At 41.1% G+C, this 17,800-nt stretch overlaps 2 protein-coding genes across 14 annotated transcripts in view; one reads left to right on the top strand and one right to left on the bottom strand.

The window, feature by feature from the left end:
• Window positions 1-2,604: 2,604 nt before the first annotated feature.
• Window positions 2,605-6,870, top strand: ikzf5 (IKAROS family zinc finger 5). The gene is made up of 4 exons (XM_030442023.1): window positions 2,605-3,079; window positions 3,244-3,415; window positions 3,789-3,962; window positions 4,040-6,870. Exons 2-4 carry the CDS (start codon window positions 3,283-3,285, stop codon window positions 5,005-5,007), a joined length of 1,275 nt encoding a protein of 424 aa, XP_030297883.1. The 5' UTR covers window positions 2,605-3,079; window positions 3,244-3,282; the 3' UTR covers window positions 5,008-6,870.
• A 118-nt stretch (window positions 6,871-6,988) lies between these two features.
• Window positions 6,989-17,800, bottom strand: part of LOC115596696 (deleted in malignant brain tumors 1 protein-like) — a 40,144-nt gene continuing 29,332 nt past the window's right edge. For 8 of the 13 annotated variants that reach the window (XM_030442010.1, XM_030442011.1, XM_030442012.1 and 5 more), the window contains 21 exons: window positions 17,010-17,051; window positions 16,794-16,892; window positions 15,998-16,039; window positions 15,533-15,631; window positions 14,794-14,835; window positions 14,578-14,676; window positions 13,813-13,851; window positions 13,431-13,578; window positions 13,142-13,338; window positions 12,877-12,906; window positions 12,687-12,785; window positions 11,571-11,606; window positions 11,381-11,479; window positions 11,081-11,116; window positions 10,786-10,930; window positions 10,362-10,555; window positions 8,968-9,143; window positions 8,612-8,842; window positions 8,372-8,532; window positions 7,303-7,553; window positions 6,989-7,164 (listed from right to left, as the gene is read on the bottom strand). In XM_030442010.1, the coding sequence (XP_030297870.1) occupies window positions 7,118-7,164; window positions 7,303-7,553; window positions 8,372-8,532; window positions 8,612-8,842; window positions 8,968-9,143; window positions 10,362-10,555; window positions 10,786-10,930; window positions 11,081-11,116; window positions 11,381-11,479; window positions 11,571-11,606; window positions 12,687-12,785; window positions 12,877-12,906; window positions 13,142-13,338; window positions 13,431-13,578; window positions 13,813-13,851; window positions 14,578-14,676; window positions 14,794-14,835; window positions 15,533-15,631; window positions 15,998-16,039; window positions 16,794-16,892; window positions 17,010-17,051 (2,312 nt within the window). In that variant the 3' untranslated portion in view covers window positions 6,989-7,117. Of the gene's footprint in view, window positions 7,165-7,302; window positions 7,554-8,371; window positions 8,533-8,611; window positions 8,843-8,967; window positions 9,144-10,361; window positions 10,556-10,785; window positions 10,931-11,080; window positions 11,117-11,380; window positions 11,480-11,570; window positions 11,607-12,686; window positions 12,786-12,876; window positions 12,907-13,141; window positions 13,339-13,430; window positions 13,579-13,812; window positions 13,852-14,577; window positions 14,677-14,793; window positions 14,836-15,532; window positions 15,632-15,997; window positions 16,040-16,793; window positions 16,893-17,009; window positions 17,052-17,749 lie in introns of all 13 variants that reach the window. The other 5 variants (XM_030442018.1, XM_030442019.1, XM_030442020.1 and 2 more) reach the window with 3 other exon arrangements.

Here is a 17,800-nt window from a genome sequence, read left to right as displayed (position 1 = left end):
CCTTTTCATTCAGGCCTTTTAAATGTGAATCAGCGCAAGTGGATAACACTGCAACCTTCTCAAAGACAGGTGTTGTCGCAGAGCCCATTCTACATGTGCCAGTGTGTATATTCAAAACGCGCTCGTGTAATTTTGATTAGTCTTGTAAAGGTTTCGAGTTCAAGTCAGGCCTTCACAAAATGTTAAGTATATGAGTCATTGTATCAGAATGGACGGACATTTTGGATCAGTGTGTTTGATTTATATTATATCAGACATTAGCAACATCCAACACAGTTTGAGCTCGAGCACACTGTAGTAAGTAATTTCTATGCAGGTTTCCATCAGCGTGACTACAGCATTATTGGGTGTAAATGCCAGCCCTAGTAAGCCCTGTTAGAGTATTACCTGCTCTCAGTCTCATTAATACATGCTCGCTGCCCTTTAAAGGAACAGCTTAATATATCGTGCAGTGGGCATGTCATTAATGCAAAATTAAGTTTGACCAGTTATTCCCCCTTCAGTATTTTTGGGCTTAATAAATCTGTCCTTCAACCCAAAGGCAGCGTAACAGCGGGAAATGCTCGGTTGAAAACGCAACACAAGATTATTGTTTCAGCGATTTATATCAAACATTCCTATTGAAACAAATGAGAGCGCAGAGAAGTGCGCACTTTGTCTTTTCGTGCCGACAAATCATTGTGGCTCTGTGTAAATTATTTAACAGGATCTGGCCCCGGTGGAAACCTGAGCATAATTAAATTGCAATAAAATAACATTAGTGTGGACAGGCTGTTAGAAGGTGATGTAATTGGCTGCTCCGGCGGTCATGGTTCAACTGATGAGGTCGACTGTCACGTCTTCCACTGGTCCTGTGTGTACATGCTGTCCCCTGGGACTGGCAGCTGACAGGACTCGCTACCTGACTGTACACTGAGCTTACATGGTCTGTACAGTGATAGCCATGAGCTGTGCAAACTTGATGAGTCAAGCCTCCTCTGTAAGGTTAGGACTTATAAACAATGCTAGCCTACGTGTGTTAGCTTTGTATCTTGTGTCATGTGGAGTGCTTGTGTCTCATAACAGCGTGTGGTTAGAAATGGGATTTCACCACTGAGGCTTGTGCGCCATCTAGTGTCCAGATGTTGAACTGTACTCACATGTGGAGCAGCAAGGTGTGCATGCAGGGCCAAATGTACCTGTCAAGAAATGTCAGAATATGTTGAAATCACGCTTATAATTCTGTGAAGTGACACAAAAGTACATCATACACAAGCACAGTTACTATACAGAATGAAGCGTAGATACCTTGATGCATTTCAAAAGAGTGTTACTCGTGTTACCATGTAAAGAATTCACTGGTAGCAGGTTTACATTACTGCTGTAACTCTAATGCTTGACAGTTGCAGTTGTAATGTGGTAAAAGGATACAGCGGCCTCACTCAGCGTGGTCGTTTATCATCTTCTCCTCAGTGGTTTTCCTACAACTTTGACACAAATGGGGCAACGCGATCTTCACCAAGCGCTTACTGGTAAATTATTGATTGTGATAAAACATGAATGAGACAATAGCTTTTGAAAGTAATGCAATTGTTGTGCCTCATTTGCCACTTGCTCATAATTGCACGCAGTACATCCCAAAGTGTGTCACGTCATGGATGAGAGTGGATATGCTATCAGTTAACTTCATTAGCTGGTGGCAACAGATGGGTGTTTCAAGTCCAAAAAGGCCACTGCGCCTGGGTGACAAAGTGCATTGTTGGAGGCGTGTATGATGATCAGTTTCACTACTGATACAATATCTTTCAATCATTAAACAATGACCCTTTTTACAATAACAAAGATTCTTTCTCAAAAGAGATGGCAGGCAACTAGCTCCTTCAAGTATAGGGCAAAACTGCACTAATCACACTTTAAATGGGCATTATGTAGTTTTAGAGAAGAAATTCAAACTCACAATTTCAATATCAATAATATCTCATGTTTCGAAATATTTATCTTTTTCACAACTGAATAAAAAAGCTGTTCTCAGAGGAAAATGAGCTCACCAGAACACTGTGTGAAGCTTATAAACAAAGTAACTGGATGAAATTGTGTTTTTTTTTCTTCAGTTTATGCAGTCATGAAAACATAGAGTTTGGTGTTTTTCTTGTTATCTTATGTTGGCTAGTGCTGAAGATATAATTCTACACTTTAACAAACAGTTAAATACACTTCACAACATCATGTAGCTAGCAGTCTTTTTAGATGTTAGCACTCCCTCACATGTTTAGTTTGAAAACAGGCATTTTAAATAAGAGACGTAACCCCCTTCTGTGCCTAACGATATGTCAAAAACTGCAGTAAACCTGTGTATTTGTGAATGATACATTATTTATGCTGAACTGTATCTTACCTATCTCTCTGTAGCAAGTTCTTGAGGACTAGCAAAATGTTTAGTTAGCTAACTTCGGTCTTCAACCACAGACATATAGCAAACAGCTTCTTGTCGATTCATAATGTACTTTACAAATGTTCAATAGTAAGATTTGTTTTTTCATACTTTATGAGACACTGTGTTGCTTTGTATTTGGTCAAAGTTATCCCTTAAGTGGAGGGAACCCTTGTTCGTGGGCACATTGAGTTGGTGGCCGGACGGTTTTCACCGGTGCACACTCAGCGAACTTTCACCCCTCAACCGCTTTATTGTTTTGATTTAACAGGTAGTCTTTTAGTGTGACTTGTAGCAGGTGATTCGGCTGAAAGACACTTTTTAAACCATCATTGCTGTTGCGGGTTTACTCAAGCGCGTACGGACGATGTGAATAATGACCGTGTCAGACAGATACACAGCGTTTCTGTTGACAAAGATGCTTTCCCCGAGATAAGCTAACGTTAGCTGTCTGGCTAACGTAGCGTACGTAGCTTTGGTAACAACATGACGACGATGAGCGGTGTGTAGGAGCGACCGACCAGACATCGGATCGCGCCGATTTCCTGCTTGTCAATCACGGGTTCCAGGATTATCCTGTCTTTGTGTCTGGATAGGCTCGATCCGGTTTATACAACCAAACAAACAAAACTGGCCACATTTAACCAACAACAACTTATATACAAAGAGGTATGTGTGCACCTGTAAAAATCAAATGAGCTAGCTAACGTAGATGACAGTGATACTTTGAGTTTTTTTATTTTAATTTTGTTGGTTGCATGTTTATTTTTTTATTATATTCAAGTGATGCGCTTAATTCCCTGACCTCACGCTGATCCATCTTTGCTCTTCAGTAATTGTGCTCGGCTGGACATTCGCATCACTTCCTTTCAATGGGTGAGGAAAAACCAGACACGCTCGACTTTGTGAAGGATTTCCAAGAGTATCTGAGCCAGCAGACTCAACATGTGAACATGATATCAGGCTCCGTCAGCGGCGTCAAGGAGGCGGACGAGCTTCCTCCAGGTAACTAACTGTGGCATCTGTTGTCTACAATCCAACCTACAATACATATTCAGCAGTTGTTGTTTTTTTTAAAGGCGTCTGGCTTTTCTGCAGTTTGGGCAAACAGCTCACAAATTCACCTGTAAACATTGTCTGATATCTGATTTCAAGTCATCAGACACAGGCATCCTTACCCATATACTTGAATCAGTCTGTGATTAAAGCTGTTGTAGTCACTTAAATGCAAATGTAGTGTTTGACTGTATGTTACTTTGTAATCAGCTTTAGAAATGCGTGAAGAGTAGCTACAGTGTTTCCATAAAGTATAATCAGTGTGTCATTCCAATTTTTTTGAAGAGTGAATGATAAGTTCTGCTGATGTTATTGTGTGCAGACTGCAGTCAGAATGGACTGGATCACCCCTCAGTGGACATGTCCCTGGAGGACAGCTCAGGGATCCTCGTCGATGGTTTTGAGCGGACCTATGACGGGAAGCTCAAGTGCCGCTACTGCAACTACGCAACCAGAGGCACAGCGAGACTCATCGAGCACATCCGCATTCACACAGGTGAGTGTTGCTAGTTTACTTCAGGGGATGATTTTCCAAAGATTTTGTTACTCAGCCTGTTTTCCACTTTTAAACAGGAGAGAAACCTCATCGCTGCCACCTGTGCCCATTTGCTTCGGCCTATGAGCGTCACCTGGAGGCCCACATGCGATCGCACACCGGCGAGAAGCCTTACAAATGTGAGCTGTGCTCCTTCCGCTGCAGTGATCGTAGCAACTTGTCACACCATCGCCGTCGACGCCACAAACTCCTGCCGATGAAAGGTGCTCGCTCGCTTTCCCATAAGAAGATGCTGAGTGTTTTACAGAAGAAGGCCAGCTCATTAGGCTACGGCCGCCGACTCCTCATCAACTTCAGCCCCCCTTCAATGGTGGTGCACAAGGCTGATAATGTGAACGACTTCTCCCATGAGCTGCCCCACTTACGTCAGGAGACCTATGATAATCAGAGTCGAGCAGTCGAGGACGGGCACCCGGCCAATCAAAATCACCATCACCATCATGACATGGTGATGGATAATCCCCTGAACCAGCTGTCCACACTGGCAGGCCAGTTGGCCAGCCTCCCTTCAGAGTCTCAGGCGCAGAGTCAACCTCCCATGTCTCCAGGAGCGGAGTCTATCGTTGATGAGAAGCCCTTCCTCATCCAGCAGCCCCATCCTGCCACAGCTCCTGTGGCTGTCACAGCCAGCATGGCCCATGCCTCCTCCTCTTCCCCAATCACCCCAGAGCCCCGGGCACCGCCCCACAGCAATTGCAGCCCTGGAGGGGGACCCTGCAGCGAGCACAGTGGGCGCACCAGTACCCCTAGTATCTCCAACAGCCAACCCAGCACGCCGGCCCCAGGCCTGTCTGCCCCACTCCAGGACCCCCATGTGCTGCATCACTGCCAGCACTGTGACATCTACTTCCCCGACAACATCCTTTACACCATCCACATGGGCTGCCATGGCTACGAGAACCCATTCCAGTGCAACATCTGTGGCCACAAGTGCAAAAGCAAGTATGACTTTGCCTGTCACTTTGCCCGGGGGCAGCACAAGTAACGGATGAACGAGGAAGTCTTTGAAAGATCTTTTAACGGACCGCTTTGTTTTATTGATTCCATAGTAATTTTATTTATTGGTCTTTTACTTGGCCTTGATGTAGCCTAGCCTTTGAAGTTGTACTTATACAGGAAAATGTCAACATTCAGATGGTTTCATTTTGTATGGTGCCCATTCAAGTGTATTATAAAGGGATGATCAGTGTTTTCAACAGGTTGAGAATTCATTTGTGGTGGTGGAGTTGCACTAAACTGCTGTCATAAATCAGATAACGGCTGCCCTACTAGCCAAACCCTAACCCTTGTTTAGTGTAGTAGCTTACCAGCTGCCTTGGAGTTTCCCTTAAGAACACAAACTTAACTGACTGGCAAGCGTATCAGATTTATCTTTTGATGCAGTACTGTGGCAGAAAAGGCTTTCAATGCACCTCTCTAAAGCAAATTTAGATGGGTGCCATTTTACACAAGTCGTATGGTGCCCTGTCAGATCAAGGTGAATGAAAAGTACTAGTGGCTGGAAGGACTTTGTCCAGCAATCTGAACGCAACCTATGAATAAATAAAGTTCTATCACTTTGATGCGTAGGGCAGAGTACATATAATCAGATCATATACGTGCAGTTGTCAAATGTACTGTTTTGTATTGTCTGTGGAACCTGCCAAGAGAGTTAAGGCGGGAGGACCTACTAACACAGCAAATTGGCTCACACTCTCAGAACATGCACAAAAAGAAGAAACTCTAAAGCAGTTTTCCAAAGTAAATTCTCAACACTCCTGAAGGTATATCTACAGATGGCTCTGATGATGGGAGCAAATCTGTTGGCCTTGAGAGATCTTAAGCCTTGTTGAAATTATTTCAGTGCTTGGTGCATTACTATTTCTTTGCAGTGCCTGACATAGTCACTTTCTTGTGTGTCGAAAATAGAGAGGACTGTTATTTTGAAGATTAATGGATGTTATTACAATAACTTACTGTAACAGATAGGCCCAAACCTAAAAAAAAAAAAATAAGTGGCCATTGTAGTTTTCTATGGTAGCAATTTCCTTTTTTTCTGCCAAAATTCTGCTCCATGAATGCTGCTAAGAAACTTTGGGATCAAAACTATATGGATGGCATCCACAGTAAAAACCTGACCAAACTTTGTATCAGTGGTTTTTGGTCAGGAAGTTGTTTGACTAGATTTTATAGGGAGTCGTGTTGTTTGGACGCACAGTGCCCTTCTTTGACCAGCATCATGGTAATTTCACTCAGTTTGTTAAAAGGGTTTTACATATCCCTTTTGATTACATAATGTCACATTCTGATGTTTTGATATTGTATGTAGTCCCTTTGATATCCGGTGTCTACATGTTTAGGACAGGATCACCAAGTCTCGTGTCTCATAAGAACACTTTCTCAGAATTGCCACGTAGCACTGGGGATGCCACGTTTTAGCCTTTGTGATAACAAACACTGAGATTCCCCTTTTACCTTACGGATACCAGTGCTTTTCTGAATATTTACTGAGTATTGTATTCTGAGTGGTTGGATAGATGTTCAGTGTCAAAAAAGCAAAATCATGTTGCAGTGAGACTGCTACTTTAGCAAGATTGTTGTTTGTCTTGGGTACTGTTGTCTGTTGCATAGCAACATGCGTGGAGAACATAGTCACTGTTTTTAGGACCACCTCTTTGTCGCCATGCTTACCAGTAACAGGGGCATCCAGTAATGACTGCCTTGTGTTCTCGCAGTGTGTCGTAGGTTCATAGGTAACAGTGAATGTCGAGGCCTTTTGGCGATCACTCTCTCCCCCTGGGATGGCAAATCATTTTACTGTGACATGGATTAATCTAACTAATTTATAAGTAAAGTGTTTTCTAACTGAGCTGTGCTTTGTCTGTTCTTTTCCTCCACATCTTCTTTTCTGTCACTAACAGCAGTATTATTTGTATTATTATGGGATGTTAATATTTGATGTTCATAATGAAATACACAAACACAGATTGTCTTTTGATGCTGTCTTTTTAATCAGGTAATGAAGAGAGAAGAAAGGTCGATTATAGTAAAGTGTGACAGTGAACAGAATGGTAGTGATGATTGGTAAATATGATGCAGCTCACTGCTGTGTCAGCTTAAGCCTCGTCCTGCTCCTTAGTCCCTTCTTCCTTTTTCTCAGAGGCTAGAGAAGAGAAGTGGTGAAATGTTTTCTATTAGAATGTTGTCTTTAGATCATGAGAACACAGTTAAATTTCTTACTGATATCATCCTTCAATTGATCCGCTATCCGTTTTAAAACCAGGCACAAGTGGTTACAGACCTCTGAGTTGGATGGGACCCAGGACCAGAGTTTGGCTGTCGTGTTCTGTCCCCAGGTCTCTGGCCACACGATTTCTGCAGTTAGGCGGATTGTGGCAGCGGGAATTGCTGTCAGAGGCTTGGCATATCAGGACCTTGCACTGGATGTACACCGACTCCGCGGCTCGCAGGAACTGGAAGGCCTTAAATGTGAAACGGGCATAGGGACGGAGGCCAGTGTAGTAGGGCCTGTAGGTGCTGTCCACGGGACATCTGGAGGTGAAACGAGAAACTGTTACTGGACAATACTGGTATTATAAATATGTAAAGTTAACAGAAGAGTAATGACAAGTTAACCTTCCTTTTCAAAGTGTCTGCTGGCAGACAAAATTGTGTAGATTTTGAGAGGTTTATAGGAAACCAATGTAAACACTTCTTTATCCATTATATTGTGTATATCAACATTTACTTAGAAAAGACCATCAGAGACATTTCATTATAATTTCTCTGACGTGATGAGAGAAACACACCAAAGACGTTAACGTTTAATCTTCAGCGTATCCTGCATGTAATGTAAAATTATAATGTTCTGATCCTACCAGACTGTTCTAATGATAATACCCCATTAGACATTATATCCACATTACTGATGATCAATTATCCAAAACTTTTATACTAGAAGTTTCAGCATTAATTACGCAAATCGACCTTTTCTTACATAGAGAACAGGAACAGGGGCTCAGGGCAGGTCAGTTACTTAAAGGTGCAATATGTAAGTATTGGCATCCTGTTGAATTTTAAAACAAATAGAGGGCAGCACATCACCAGAACAACTGCTGCTACGTAACTATAGCTACTGTTAGCGAATTAGCTCAGTTAGCCATGCAGCTAGCAGGCCAAGCTAAGGGCGGACTGAGTACTGGGGGTGTTAACACCACTAGCACAGGAGCTTTGAACCTAATAGGTGGGCTGATTAGCACGCTAACTTCAGTTAATATCTCCACAACACAACATCGATGTCATAATGTCCAAACTGTTATTTCTTCCTTCAGTGGAGATTCTGAGGTACGTGAGGTACATTCTCATCTTACCCATTACGGACCAGGTAGTACGATCTGTTCTCGAAGTCATGGGGTGATGGTGATGTCACGCAGGTGTCAAGGAAGATGACCAGATTGCTCGATTGCCTGCTCAGATCCACTTGGACATACAAGTTCTGGTTGAGCGTCACCTTGTATGGCACTTGAGTCACCTGAGAGTATAAATTCAAAGTGTCAGCGTGTATTAAGCAACAGATTTTTCTGTACAGTCCCTTTACTACCCGAACACACCTGGTAGTAGAAGCTGCCGGATGTGTAGAAATTCATGCTGGTGTTGAATTTGCCTGTGCCTACAATGCTGCTGTTACCAGTATGTTCGACAAGGTACATGATCTGGGACACTGAATCCTGATCCATTTGACAGGCCACGTTTATCTTCAAGTGAACCTGCCGTGTGATCTCTCCGTAGCTGGAGGTGTCAGCCCGGAGAGTGTTGGTGTACACAACTCTGCCATTCTCAATCTGTTCAAGGTAAAGGATAGTGGAAAATAGTCACACACAAGATTCCACTGACATGTAATTCTCCCATAATTTGTGGGAAGTGCTGTATATTGTTAATGTTTTCCAGTCGGTCATGGGTTTGCTACCTTTTTATCGTTGCCACAACCTTCAATCGGGAACCTGAAGATAACCTGCGAACTGGAAATCTGGGGTCTGCAGCTTGGGTTATTCAGGTAAAGATTGTCGCCGTCGTAGCCGAGAGAGTTCAGGTAAGACCTCTGAACCACGATGTTCATGTTGTCTGAGGAACACGTAACCTGACCTGCCGAAGGACCGTGTTCACAAGACATTTTCAGCAGTCTTTATTACTTTAAAGGTGTAACACCACAGACTCCAAACTACAAGTGTTAAGTGTCCAAAAAACTTTCTAACCACTCTAAAGTCAGGTCTTCTCAAAATGAATTCACTAGTAGTTCAACACTTATTAACCACTAAAATGAAACTTCAGTCATTTTCTACACACTCCCATGCCAATGGGAAGTCAGGTGACGTTTCTTTGTTGACAAAACATTTCTGGAGCTTAACAGCATTGCAGAATTCTCCTAAAGAACTGAAGTGGATGGGGACTGATTTTGTAAGGTAAAAATACAAAAGACATATAGTTTGTAGGGTGTAATCCAAGTCTCCCTGTAGAAGCCCAGAGACAGCAAATTAATTGGAAAATAAGTTATTTACACCCTTTTTTCAAGCTCAACAATGCATTGAGGGCCTTTTTACACTGCAACTGTGTTTTTCAGTGAAGCCCCAGAAATGTTTTGCAAACAGAGAAACTCCACCTGATTTTTCATCAGCATGCGAGTGAGCAGATAATGACTGTATTTTCATTTTCTCATCTTCCTTTACTGGCTTAGGAGTTGTAGAATATGGTTATGTAGAACAAGGCATTAATAACTTTAAAATAGCTAATATGCATGCTAATAAGCAACTACCAGTTAATGTGTTCCCTGATCTAAAGTGTTATCTGAGGTTGACATTTGGTCGTTTGAATGAAATGACATTTAATTAAATGGATCGCAATTAAATTTGGTACAGACACTCATGTGAATGTCACAGTGAATTAAAGTAACTCTAGTGATCTGCTTACTTTCGATCTATCAAAATTGCCCTAGTGAATAATTACTTCAGATTGACTTAGTATCAGGCTAAATTAAGATAGTGAGCGTAGAAAACACAAGAAGTTTGACCATCTGATGAAGGAGGATGTGGGCATGCTAATGCTACAATTAGAAAGGAGATTGTTCTGCACTTGAGTAAAGCTGGAGGAATCAAGAGACGGGATTAAAAAGAAAAGCAGAAGAGGCTACTTTTAGTCCCCCCAAAAATTTAATTCTGAATCCTAATTACCCACACTGCAACAAAAGCATCTTTTTATTAGACCATCCCTTTACAATCCCCATTGGACATTAGGGTTCATCACATTTAATAACCAAATCAAAACTAGATACTCTTATACCTACTATTAAATATACAATAACTGTACCTGAGCTCGTTGGCAGAGAGCTTATGAACTCAGCTCGGAAACCTCGGGCAACCACGCGGCTATCACTCCGGAAGACCACAGTCATGGAGTTGGAGGAAGAGTGGAAAGTAGCCAAGCTGTTGTTGCACATTGTCCCCATATACGACGATCCATCATAGACTTTAATGTAGTCACACTCACAGCAGCTCTCCAATCTGTTTTTTTAAGAAAATGATAAGAAATGATTGACTTACTCAGTTTAGAGCCTAACTTAATTCTATTGGCAGGTTTGTTGTATTTTTTTACTTTTTAAGTTATGCTATTCTAGAGATCTATGTGATTCATTTCTGTCATCACATCATTTCTCCATTTGTAGTTCACATAATAAAGCTGCTCATTTATGTGATGATTATGATCCCCAGAGAGCAGTCTATTCTTCACTCACTGCAGGTACGTGAATGCCAGGAAGATTCTTTGGTCGCTCGAAGCTCTAAGACGCCAGGTACAGTAGGTGTTGTCTGGGTAGAAGGAGGGGTGATTCGGGCTGGTGAAGTTGCCAGAGCCAAACAGATAGCCTCCGCAGGGGGTTGCTTAAAAGTGGACAAGATAACATGAGGGTCATTTCAGTGAAGTGTTTGCAGCAGGCTTGTTTTGCACACTGAAGATCCTGCAAAAGTGAGGGTTGAGCTTGGTGAGTAGTAGGCCACCACGCGAGATAGGTTGTTGAGAGGTCTTCATACCTGTGGTGGGCCATTCCGTGGTTGATGAGCAGTAATCTACATGTCAGAGAGAGGAAGATAAAATGATTATAATCTTTTACACCTATTTGTCTTAAACACATCCTGGTTCAACTGACTAAAAGTCACTGTGTGAACATCATATTAAGTGGAAAAGATGCGGTTAGTTTTCTGTGACATCTTTGGGTAATGATTCAGTTAATTATCTTATGAGGAATGGTATTGAAGTAGTGTATTTCAGTGTGATGCAAGATACTTTTCAGTTAAAATTGTGACCATAGTTTTAAGGGACATGATATCTACCGTAGTAATCAGGACAACAGTTTCCATTGTATCGACAGGAGCTTGAGCAGGAGCAGCTTCCCAGGTTCCAGCCACAGTTGTGACGACATGAGGGCTGAGCTGGGAGACACAGGAGAGTATAAAACCTTTCAGTAATTTATATTTTAATGTTTTATTATTTAACAAATAGGTTGTTGAGAGGTTTTCTTACCTGTGGTGGGCCATTCCGTGGTTGATGAGCAGTGATCTGCATGTAAGAGAGAGCAAGATAAAATAATTACAATCTCTTACACCTCTTTGTCTTAGACACATCCTGATTCAACTGACTAAAAGTGGCTTTGATAGGAAGCCTCACACTTTAATTATATGTTGAATTACAGAATTCTGGCCAGTGTGGTACTTTCTAGAGACAGACGGGCTAAATAAGGTTACAGTACAGACACTCGGGCGCAGTCCCACCGATCTCACTCCCTCGTGTTGTCGAGCAGACAACCAGGGCCATGAAAATCTCTGTCAAGCATAGCTGACAGGTTATTATGTGAGCTGATGCAGCAGATTGTGAGCTGTAGTTTCCCCGCCATTAAACACACCAACATCTGGCTGTCACAGATGCAGTGTCTCTGGGCTCATTTGATGAAGCGGACAGGCGCAGCAGCAGCAGGGCAGCCCGCTATACATGCAGCCGGCCTGCTTGCTTCATCTTATGAGCCCAGAGACACTCTTAGAGCAAAGAACTGCTCCAGAGGTTGAGTGATGTCAACAGGAGAGGGCGAAGAGGAGCTATTTAACTAGCTAGCTAACTTGTGACATTTAGGTAAAGTTACATCAAGATGAGGGAGCCTATTGTCAGATCACAAACATCAGCCAATATAGCTTCCTCCTTATTTTCTTGGTAAAGTTTAAGAGATTTGGAAACCGACAGATTGGTTGATGCTGACATATTCTTAAGACGGAATTAATTGTGTTTAATTGGAAGAGATCAGGGCATCTCTTGTTTTCAATGAGACTGGAATGACTTGGCCTCAATTTGCGTTGTTTTGCTATGTTAAAAACATTTTCTGAGGGACCCCATGACATGACTTCAAATGCAACTAAAAGTTATTGTATTCATTGTCATTGTCTTTTCTCCATTCCAAAGCATGCAGTTTTTCTCTCCCATGAGTAATATCACTTTGGTGTAGATTTCTAGAATGATCTCCCACAGCATGTCCAGCACAAACATCCTGCTTCAACAAAAGATTCCAGTTCATATCACTGTACAGTAACTTTTCTATGAATGCCTTTCAGTTAAAATTGTGACCATAGTTTTAAGGGACATGATACCTACCATAGTAATCAGGACAACAGTTTCCATAGTATTGACAGGAGCTTGTGCAGGAGCAGCTTCCCAGGTTCCAGCCGCAGTTGTAACGACATGACGGCTGTTCTGAGAGACGCAGGAGAGTATAAAACATTTCAGTAATTCATATTTGAATGTTTCATTCTTTCACAAATAGGTTGTTGAGAGGTTTTCATACCTGTGACAGGGCTTTCAGTGCTGAAGTTATCTTCATGACAGGAAAAAAAGGGGTTTACTGTTATACTGTGTAACTAAACATTCAGATAAACCAGCAACTGTGACCAAAAAATATCATTGCAGGAAACTTGAGCCGCAGAAAAATCAGACAAAACAATTCCCATCACTGAAATCACTCTCTACACTTAGACTTTATGGATGTCATTACAGTGAAGATACTGCATATTGTTTGAAATTCATAAACATCAGCAGTCATTGTGACGTACCCACAACTTCGTAGGAAGCCCGAAATCCTGAGTAGCTAACACTACTGTCAGTCCTGAAGCGCACGGTCAAGTAAGAACCGGTGGAGTAGAAAGTGGCAGTGTTCCTGCCACACACCTTCCCCAGAAGCCTGCTACTGGTACTGGAGCCATCATAGACGGAAACGGAATCACAACCACAATTTCCACAACTCTCAATGCTGTGAAAAAAGAACAGATGTTTGAATTTAAAGCTAAAGATAATTCAACACAATAGTTGTTAGTGATCACAAATGGCCTCTTGTATACTTACTTTACAGAAGAGAACTGCAGCCGAATGACTGAGTATCCTGGTCTGATGTACCAGATACAGTCTGCATAATGTGGGTACGCAGATGGATAGTTTGGGCTGGTAAAACTTCTACTGTATGCATACAGGTAACCACCACATGATGTATAATCTGAAGATCGTGAAAAGTAAGAAAATAAATCACTCATCAGTTTCATATTCTTTTCTTTTCTTAAAGACCACTGAGAGCATGGGAAACCACAGACAAAAACCCTATCATGAAGACTATAAAAACACAAAGATGATCTTTCCAACTACTGCTCAGTCTAATGTTGCTCAGACACAAAAGAAGAGAGTATGTTATCAGAAGTATCAGAATTGTTTGGTCATGAAGACAGTTAAATACCTGGGCTGACTGGTTCCGTAGTTGATGCCGGGCAGTAATCTGAAGCAGATAAGCAAAATCAAACCTGACCATCAGCAAGAAGATTGGAAGATTAACCAGGTTGGGTTCAGACTTGACAAGCAATAAAATAATAACTATTTTAATGATGGTGTGCTGAGGATACATTTGGTGAGACAGAATGACACTAAATCATAGTTTACTTTGTTTCACCCTCCTCATCTGTTGCCTCCAGAGTCAACCAAAAGTGAAAGTTAAAGATACTACGTCTTCATAGTCCTAGTAAAGTAATAGTACTCTCTAAGTATTAAAAGGAAATATACTCATTCCACAGAAAACTGGAACGTACATTGGCACATATGACATTATTGTGAACACTAAATACATCAGCACCATTTCACTGTTGTAGTAGGACCAGATGGAGCTTGTCATAGGAAGTTCCAGTCTTCAACAATTCATTGTATTTCATAAACATAGCAGATGTTGTATGAAAAATGTATATCTGAAAAGAAACTAGTAGCTATAGCTGGCAAACAAATTCAATGTGGTGGGAAAAAATGCAACATTTTCCTCAGAAATGTAGTGGAGTTAAAGCACAAAGAATTATAGATTGGAAATACAGATGTAAAGGACCTCAAAACTCACTTGAGTTGATGTTCGTAGTTACTTTCCATCACTGCTTACCGATACAGTATGGACAACAGTTTTAAATAGAGGGATGGATGCAGAACCTGTTCATACTGTTGATTTGTTAGATGTGGCACTTACAGTAGTAGTCATGGCAACAGTTGCCATAGAGTTGACATGAGCTTGAACAGGAGCAGCTTCCCATGTGACTGCCACAGTTGTAACGACATGAGAGTTGATCTAAGAGACACAGGAGGACACAGTCTTAACCACAGTATTTACAATTCTCTGTGAGGAGAAATGAATATGATGGAGCTATGGCCTTAGAAATGTTTGGTCATGAAGACAGTTAAATACCTGTGGTGACTTCTGGTTCCATAGTCGATGTCGGGCACTCATCTGAAGCAAATAAGCAAAAAGCCTGTAACTGGGTTGGATTCAGACTTGAGAAGGCATAAAATTCAAACTATTTTAATGATGGCGTGCTGAGGATAAATTTGGTGAGACAGAATGACTCTAAATCATAGTTTACTTTGTTTCACCCTCCTCATCTGTTGCCTCCAGAGTCAACCAAAAGGGAAAGTTAAAGATACTACGTCTTCATAGTCCTAGTAAAGTAATAGTACTCTAAGTATTCAAAGGAAAGGTACTCATTCCACAGAAAACTGGACAGTACATTGGCACATATTACATTATTGTTAACACTAAATACATCAGCACCATTTCACTGTTGTAGTGGGTCCAGATGGATCTTGACTTAACCACTTGCAGTATTCAGCGATTCATTGTGTTTTATAAACTTAGCAGATGTTGTTGTATGAAAATGTATTTCGGAAAAGAAACTATTAGTTATAGCTGCTAAATGAGTTAAATGGGGGGTAAAAAATGCAACATTTTCCTCAGAAATGTAGTGGAGTTAAAGCACAAAGAATTATAGATTGGAAATACAGATTTAAAGGACCTCAAAACTCAGTTGAGTAAAAGTTCTTAGTTACTTTCCATCACTGCTTACCGTAATAGTCTGGGCAACAGTATCAAAGAGAGGGATGGATGCAGAACCTGTTCATACTGTTGATTTGTTAGACGTGGCACTTACAGTAGTAGTCATGGCAACAGTTGCCATAGTATTGACAGGAGCTTGAACAGGAGCAGCTTCCCATGTGACTGCCACAGTTGTAACGACATGAGGGTTGATCTAAGAGACACAGGAGGACACAGTCTTAACCACAGTATTTAAAATTCTCTGTGAGGAGAAATGAATATGATGGAGCTATGGCCTTAGAAATGTTTGGCCATGAAGACAGTTAAATACATGTGACGATGTCATCTACAGTCCACGAGTTATCACCTGATGGATTATAAGAAAAAGCAAATGAGATAAAATGTCAGAGTATCGGCCACTTAAAGACCAGTGAGAGCACGTGAAACCACAGACAAAAACCCTTTCATGAGGACTATAACAACACAACTACTGCTCAATCTAATGTTGCTCAGACACAAAAGCCAGAGAGTATGTTATCAGAAGTATCAGAAATGTTTGCTCATGAAGACAGTTAAATACCTGTGGTGCTGGGTGCTTCCGGAGTCGTTTCTGAGCACTCATCTGAAGCAAATAAGCAAAAAGCAAACCAGACCATCAGTAAGAAGATTGGCTTTTCATGTACAATTAATATTCTAATGCCTGTAACCAGGTTGGGTTCAGACTTGACAAGCAGTAAAATTATAACTATTTTAATGATGGCGTGCTGAGGATAAATTTGGTGAGACAGAATGACACTAAATCATAGTTTACTTTGTTTCACCCTCCTCATCTGCTGCCTCCAGAGTCAACCAAAAGGGAAAGTTAAAGATACTACGTCTTCATAGTCCCAGTAAAATAATAGTACTCTCTAAGTATTAAAAGGAAATATACTCATTCCACAGAAAACTGGAACGTACATTGGCACATATGACATTATTGTTAACACTAAATACATCAGCACCATTTCACTGTTGTAGTAGGACCAGATGGAGCTTGTCATAGGAAGTTCCAGTCTTCAACAATTCATTGTATTTCATAAACATAGCAGATGTTGTATGAAAAATGTATATCTGAAAAGAAACTAGTAGCTATAGCTGGCAAACAAATTCAATGTGGTGGAAAAAAATGCAACATTTTCCTCAGAAATGTAGTGGAGTTAAAGCACAAAGAATTATAGATTGGAAATACAGATGTAAAGGACCTCAAAACTCACTTGAGTTGATGTTCGTAGTTACTTTCCATCACTGCTTACCGGTACAGTATGGACAACAGTTTTAAAGAGAGGGATGGATGCAGAACCTGTTCATACTGTTGATTTGTTAGATGTGGCACTTACAGTAGTAGTCATGGCAACAGTTGCCATAGTATTGACATGAGCTTGAACAGGAGCAGCTTCCCATGTGACTGCCACAGTTGTAACGACATGAGGGTTGATCTAAGAGACACAGGAGGACACAGTCTTAACCACAGTATTTACAATTCTCTGTGAGGAGAAATGAATATGATGGAGCTATGGCCTTAGAAATGTTTGGTCATGAAGACAGTTAAATACCTGTGGTGACTTCTGGTTCCATAGTCGATGTCGGGCACTCATCTGAAGCAAATAAGCAAAAAGCCTGTAACTGGGTTGGATTCAGACTTGAGAAGGCATAAAATTCAAATTATTTTAATGATGGCGTGCTGATGATAAATTTGGTGAGACAGAATGACTCTAAATCATAGTTAACTTTGTTTCACCCTCCTCAACTGTTGCCTCCAGAGTCAACCAAACGTGAAAGTTAAAGATACTACGTCTTCATAGTCCTACTAAAGTAATAGTACTCTAAGTATTCAAAGGAAATGTACTCATTCCACAGAAAACTGGACAGCACATTGGCACATATTACATTATTGTTAACACTAAATACATCAGCACCATTTCACTGTTGTAGTAGGTCCAGATGGATCTTGTCTTAACCAGTTGCAGTATTCAGCGATTCATTGTGTTTTATAAACTTAGCAGATGTTGTTGTATGAAAAATGTATTTCGGAAAAGAAATTATTAGCTATAGCTGCTAAATGAGTTAAATGGGGGGTAAAAAATGGAACATTTTCCTCAGAAATGTAGTGGAGTTAAAGCACAAAGAATTATAGATTGGAAATACAGATGTAAAGGACCTCAAAACTCAGTTGAGTAAAAGTTCTTAGTTACTTTCCATCACTGCTTACCGTAATAGTCTGGGCAACAGTATCAAAGAGAGGGATGGATGCAGAACCTGTTCATACTGTTGATTTGTTAGACGTGGCACTTACAGTAGTAGTCATGGCAACAGTTGCCATAGTATTGACAGGAGCTTGAACAGG

Source organism: Sparus aurata, chromosome 15, assembly GCF_900880675.1.
Source record: "Sparus aurata chromosome 15, fSpaAur1.1, whole genome shotgun sequence".
Classification (NCBI taxonomy): Eukaryota; Metazoa; Chordata; class Actinopteri; order Spariformes; family Sparidae; genus Sparus; species Sparus aurata.
The sequence above is the reverse complement of the archived record's forward strand: the minus strand, read 5'-3'. Positions and strand labels throughout refer to the sequence as shown.